General features: G+C 42.2%; 1 protein-coding gene across 2 annotated transcripts in view; it reads left to right on the top strand.

Moving 5' to 3' along the window:
• The first annotated feature begins 224 nt into the window (after positions 1-224).
• LOC113019782 (uncharacterized) overlaps positions 225-6,713 on the top strand; it is a 14,652-nt gene continuing 8,163 nt past the window's right edge. Inside the window, exons 1-2 of one of the 2 annotated variants that reach the window (XR_013906733.1) lie at positions 225-511; positions 5,051-5,145. Coding sequence is in view for 1 of the 2 variants with exons in the window: in XM_080299485.1 (XP_080155611.1) it covers positions 504-511; positions 5,051-5,145 (103 nt within the window). In the remaining variant the exon portion in view is untranslated. The remainder of the gene's footprint in view (positions 512-5,050; positions 5,146-6,713) is intronic. The other variant, XM_080299485.1, reaches the window with a different exon arrangement.

The raw sequence follows: 6,713 nt of genomic DNA, 5'->3' as shown, positions 1-6,713 counted from the left end.
TATTAAGCCCATAGGCTCCCCTCGGGATCCTGTCCCTCCACAATTCTTTAAAGAATGTTTTTCTAGCATACGGCAGTATGTCCTTGACATTATTAACAGCAGTCTGTCTTCTGGTGTGGTTCTTGCTAATTTTAAACATGCAGTAGTACAGCCACTGCTTAAGAAACCTGGCCTTGATCACACAGTTTTAGCGAACTATAGGCCTATTTCCAAGCTGCCTTTAGTCAATGGCGTGTCCAGCGGGGTGGCCTGGGGGGGCACAGGCCACCCCCCCAACCAGACTGGCCACCCCAGGTGCCACCCCAAAGGCAAAACAATAAAATTCAATCAAATATCAAATGTCCGATTATGTTTTCACGGTGACGCTCAGATATCCGAGTGTAAGTGAATGCAGCATCGGCTTCTGCGCTATGTGCATCACGTTAGCAAAGGTAGGAGAGCCAAGCGCGAAAGAGGCACTGCTGGAAACAATTTTTCGGTGAAAGAAAATGAGGACAGAATAAATGTCCCGGTAAGTAATATTAAGTTTGTTGAATTTAGTAAACTTCGGTGAAATTAGAATCCCAAGGAAAAAAATAACACTTAAAGAATTATTGCAGCCGTGGAATATTTCAGACAGTATGCTACTGAGGGCAGCTAACATAAGAGTTATGAGTTATAAGATATAATCTAAGTCGTAACATTGCTGTATGGAGCTGCAGATTTGGTTGCAGGTTAACATCGCTGGACTGGCCATCGGGCTTATTTGACTTATTTTTTATTTTTTTTGTAACGGCATGAACAATGAGAGGTGGTGGATTGGCCAGATGCAGGTCGATGTGTAAAAATAACTCAGTTGTTTGGTGGTGGCTATGACGGAGCTTCCACAGAGGCCAGCAGGTGGATGAGGGAAGGGGAGGCAGGAGGAGAGCCCGAGGCAGCCGCCAGTCCGAGTGTCAGGTGAACTGAACTTCAGGTAAGAAGTTATGAGCTGCAGTCTATCTGGGTCAGATATAAACTAAGTTTAGGTGGAGTTTATTTTCATGTTGCTGACTTTTTACTGTCAGTTGCAATAACTCATACTGCGTTCTAGCCAGTTTGACGGAGTTTTTATACAGCTGGGTGGGTGCTATGATGTTACTGATAGTGAACTTTATTTTATTCATAAGGTTAGTAGAGTTGCCAACGGCTCCTTAAAAAATGGAATGGTCCCTCATTCAGAGAAAATATTACACGTTTCGTATTGAGCTGAGAAGAGACGCAGTTTGTCCCGGACTTTAGCTAGAATGGAAAAAGACACAAAGCTGGATTTATTCTGTCGTTATGCGGCACAGCTGCCTCTTCTTCTCTCATTCTCCCCCTCCCTCTCCTGTTGCTACTTCAATCATGAAACTGATCAATGATCAGCTGATCGGCTTTTCTCTCGTTTATTTATCGCCCACTTTGCGCCAGAAACAGGAAACCAGCAGATGTCGCGCTAAACAACAGCAGCACGTTTAAGCTTGATCAGCTGTTGTTAGAATTGATTTAATATTAATTTCTAGTATCAGCTGATGTTTGCTGGAGCCACAGCTGTAAAGCTGCTGGTCATGATATGGTTTGGTTATCTGGTGAGAGGGAAACATGAAGATGAAACCAGGAGATGTCCTTACTGAACCATCAGAGCTGTGATGGAGAAACAGGTTTACCTTTTAGGTGACATGGATGAGTTGAAGGGAAGTTATGAACTGTTTCTGAGAGACAAATAACACCAGGATCCTTTTCTATGTAGCTGACAGCTGGTAACTGTGCAGGGGCGGGTCTAGCAAAGTGTTGTCAGGGGGCAGGTAGGGCATTAACAGGGAGAGGGGGGCACAAAGAAATACTTTTCTTTCTTATTCTCATTTAAAATATCTAGCTTTTATTAAATAATTATCTGAATCTTACAACCAAAGTTTTTATCTGACGTAAAATGTATAGAAATCATACATATACCAACAAGACTGTACATCACTGTCACAGCAGGGTTTGTTTTCATTCAAAGTCTTTATGGCTTTAATACCTGGTGGGTCGGTCTGTAGTCAAAATGCCCGATTTTCTGTCCCAGTCCAGCCCTGCAGGTTAATACTGGCAGTGTCACCATGCCAGCTGACTGTATTTCATCATCAGCCAGTGTTGTTCTTTATCAATATTACCAAAGTTTACCATAAGGCAGCATAGAAAGTATTTACTTGCTTTCAGGTTTTATTCAAATGTTAGTCTTTTCAGTTGTTTCCCCACTTTTTCCTGTTTCAAAATCAAACACCAGTTTGTGAGAAGATTATCTTCTTTTTTTAACAGGCAGATAAAGTTTTGCATTGGCTAATTTGTCAATTGTTTGTTACAAATGTTCGTATTTTAATATTCAAAAATGTTTTTGCCCAAAACATATGTGCAGTATATGTCAGTAAAAATACTATGCAAATATTGCTGTCCTTGAATGCTGAGTAAACACTGACAAAGCACTGATTGTATCTCTTGTACTTTATCAACGCAGTATCTAAAAACTTTGCACCGTAGTGGTTAAAATCTCATTCTAATAAGAGTTAAAAGCTCATTCGGTTATTAGGTTTACAGGGTTATTGAATTATGGTTAATGGTTGGTAGAATTGTTTTTAACATTATCTGCCAATTACATCTGCCACCCTTCTCCAAATCTGTGCCCCTACCTGGCCCCCCCAACAAAAATTTTCTAGACACGCCACTGCTCTGAACACACAGTGAACCTGGTGTTCTTGGAGGCTAAATGTGTGGGGGCTGTGCTGACAGGAGGCTGTGGGCAGTGTGCATGGTGGGGATGTCTGCAGTTCTCTTGAAGCGGGGAGTTCCTCTGCTAATGAGATGTCCATGTTATCTGTATTTGTCCCATTACCTTTGTAGTTGGTGATGTGTTTCAGGCCCTCCCATACCATTCTGGAGTCGTATTCAGAGAGGAGATCTGATAACTTGTTTGAATAGTCCAGTTTTGCTGCTCTTGCTCTGCTGTACATGTCCTGGTCCCCAGATTTGTATGTAGAGGGTGGGCCATTTCTATGGATACACCGCAATAACATGGGAATGGTTGGTGATATTAAAGTCCTGTTTGTGGCACATTAGTATATGTGAGGGGCAAACTCCTCAAGATGGGCGGTGACCATGGTGGCCATTTAGAAGTCGGCCATCTTGGATACAACTTTTGTTTTTGCAATAGGAAGAGGGCCATGTGACACATCACACTTATTGGTAATGTCACAAGAAAAACAATGGTGTGCTTGATTTCAACGTAACTTTATTCTTTCATGAGTTATTTACAAGTTTCTGACCACTTATAAAATGTGTTCAATGTGCTGCCCATTGTGTTGGATTGTCATTGCAACCCTCTTCTCCCACTCTTCACACACTGATAGCAACACCGCAGGAGAAATGCCAGCACAGGCATCCAGTATCCGTAGTTTCAGGTGCTGCACATCTCGTATCTTCACACCATAGACAATTGCCTTCAGATGACCCCAAAGATAAAAGTCTAAGGGGGTCAGATTCGGAGACCTTGGGGGCCATGCAACTGGTCCACAACAACCAATCCACTTTCCAGGAAACTGTTCATCTAGGAATGCTCGGACCTGCACCCATAATGTGGTGGTGCACCATCTTGCTGGAAAAACTCAGGGAACGTGCCAGCTTCAGTGCATAAAGAGGGAAACACATCATCATCTAGCAATTTCAAATATCCAGAGGCCTTGAGGTTTCCACTGATGAAGAATGGACCCACTATCGTTGTGCCCCATATACCACACCAAACCATCACTTTTGTTGGTCCAACAGTCTTGGAGGGATCCATCCAATGTGGGTTAGTGTCAGACCAATAGCGGTGGTTTTGTTTGTTAACTTCACCGTTCACATAAAAGTTTGCCTCATCACTGAACAAAATCTTCTGCGTGAACTGAGGGTCCTGTTCCAGTTTTTGTTTTGCCCATTCTGCAAACTCTGCACCGATCTGGGTCATCCTCGTTGAGATGCTGCAGTAGCTGGAGTTTGTAAGGGTGCCATTTGTGAGTAGCTAATATCCGCCGAAGGGATGTTCGACTAATGCCACTCTCCAGTGACATGCGGCGAGTGCTACGCTGTGGGCTCTTGCTGAATGAAGCTAGGACAGCCACTGATGTTTCTTCATTAGTGACAGTTTTCTTGCGTCCACATTTTGGCAAATCCAACACTGAACCAGTTTCACCAAACTTAGCAAGCAGTTTGCTAACTGTAGCATGGGAGATGGGTGGTCTCGTAGGGTGTCTGCATTGAAATCTGCTGCAATGACCCGGTTACTGCGTTCACCAGATATCAACATGATTTCACTCCTCACGTGTTAAACTCTTCGACATGTCAATGGCTGTGAACAAAGAGAAACTTGTAAATAACTCATGAAAGAATAAAGTTATGTTGAAACCAAGCACACCATTGTTTTTCTTGTGACATTACCAATAAGTTAAATGTGTCACATGACCCTCTTCCTATTGAAAAAACAAAAGTTGTATCCAAGATGGCCGACTTCTAAATGGCCACCATGGTCACCGCCCATCTTGAGGAGTTTGCCCCTCACATATACTAATGTGCCACAAACAGGACTTTAATATCACCAACCATTCCCATGTTATTACACTGTATCCATATAAATGGCCCACCCTGTAGAGTTGTGTGCCTTTAACATGCCTGAAGCTTACTTGTCATCCAGGGTTTACGGTTTGTCGCACACGCTTTTCCGTGGTGACAGTGTCCATGCAGTGTTTGATGTAACCCAGCACTGCGGTTGTGTGAGTCTCTAGGTCATCCTGTTCAGATACACTCTGTGCGCAAAACAGTCCTGCAGCTGAGCTTCCTCAGAAAAGGTGTTAATGGGTCTGATGGTGGGCTTTGTCCTTTTCCTGAGTGGTGTGTATGCTGGGACAGTGATGAACTTTAGCTTGGTACATGATAACTACAGGCTGCGGCGCAGTAAAGTAAGCCCCGCCCTCACCAACCACACAGTGTGGCCACATGGAGCTCAGCCAGTGAAACACTTCATGTGTTAAACTTGTTAAAGGGGAAGTGATGAAGCTGAAGGCGTCTCTCTGCTCAGACTGATGTTCAGTCGTCATCCAGACACCATGAAGACTCCGTGTGTCTCTCTGCTCCTCGGTGAGTCAAACTCAGAGCTGCTGCTCATTTATTCATCAGCATTAAACTGAAGGGAACCTCTGCTACACACAGCCGGGAATGTGGGGAACTGTGATGCAGGACAGAGACACAGACACTAAATCCACACTGTGAAATCTCATCAGCTCCCAGAACTAAAAAAAAACTAATAAAACTTGTTGCCTCAAAAAAACTGAGTAAAGCTTAAGACGACTATATTAGGACAACTTATTCATTAAGTGTAGAGTTCTAAGAATAACTTGATGATTCTGACTGTGTAACACTGATTGTTCACCCACTGACAAACATGAAGTTCTGCTACATCAAAAAACAACTTGTAGTAACTTATATTAATATAACACTGTAAGCAAATGTGATCCAAAGAGAATAATTAACAACACTTCTTGTAATGGTGTTTAAACTTTTATTTTGAAATGTAAAACAATATATCAGCCAACATCCTGGACGCTGTTCTGCTGAACAACAACAGTTATGCTGTCATCACTGTTATAATGTTACAATGAAACAACGTCTCAGATTTAATTTTTCTTATTATTAGTTTATTATTATTAGTTAAGGCTTTCCACAACTTTATTCTGGTAATCTGGAGAATAATTTGGCCACAAAACAAATGTCACTGTTCAAAAAGTTGCAGACTTCACTATATACAGTGCAGACAGTGTGGACCCTCTAAACTAAGTCTGTGGGATATGATCTTTGAATGAATGCAGACCAAACTGTCGTTGTATTTACTTACACAGCATGTCTTGTAGGATTAACTGGAGTCATCAGCAACAGCACAGAGCAGTCACGTCTCAGGTCTAATAACAGAAGACAGGAAACTAAAGCATAAAGGAAGCAGCAAGTAAAGCAGTTTGATGTAAAGTATGATTAAAGTTCAGCCTGATTAACATAAATGTGACAGCTACTAATATATTGTGGGAAGTAAACTGTAACCAAAATACTTCCCACTCAGCTGATGTCTTTCTGTCCAACAGCTGCTCTTCTAGACTTGTAAGAGTTTGATGTGATGTGAAAAGCTGCCACAAAGAATTAAAATAAATACAGAGGTTAAGAAGATGCAGTTCATATGTTATAAAAGTGGGTTGAAAACAAGCCCCGCCCCTAACAGCTGGGCTCTTATCTGGTATCTGCTCACGTTTCTATTTCAAACAATCAACAGAAAACTTCACTGAGAGATTTTATATAATGTTTTTAAAGCTGTGGCTTAATTTTTAAGTAACATGAGCCCAGAGGCAGCAGCAACGCTAGGCTAACACTAGCTAGCTAGCAAGTTCATAAACCTGGTGCTAAACTGAGAGAAGGCACAAAACCAGTTTGAATAAGAGTAAAGATTTACTCACTGAGTCAGTGTATCAGGTAAAGATCCACAGCAATGCCAACAATGATCTCTTGAGCTGAAGCTTCTCCAGCTTTGCTCAACATATTCCAGAAAAAAATGGCGGCACCATGAACGAACCATTACGCGGACTGATCTGTGAGAGGAGGAGGACGGTGGTGACGTGGCATTTTCAAACCATATAGTCAAAACTTCCAGCTTACTGAGTTTT

The sequence above is a fragment of the Astatotilapia calliptera genome, chromosome 3 (assembly GCF_964374335.1).
Source record: "Astatotilapia calliptera chromosome 3, fAstCal68.1, whole genome shotgun sequence".
NCBI lineage: Eukaryota > Metazoa > Chordata > Actinopteri > Cichliformes > Cichlidae > Astatotilapia > Astatotilapia calliptera.
Note: the sequence above shows the minus strand (reverse complement) of the source record. Positions and strands in the feature narration are given on the sequence as shown.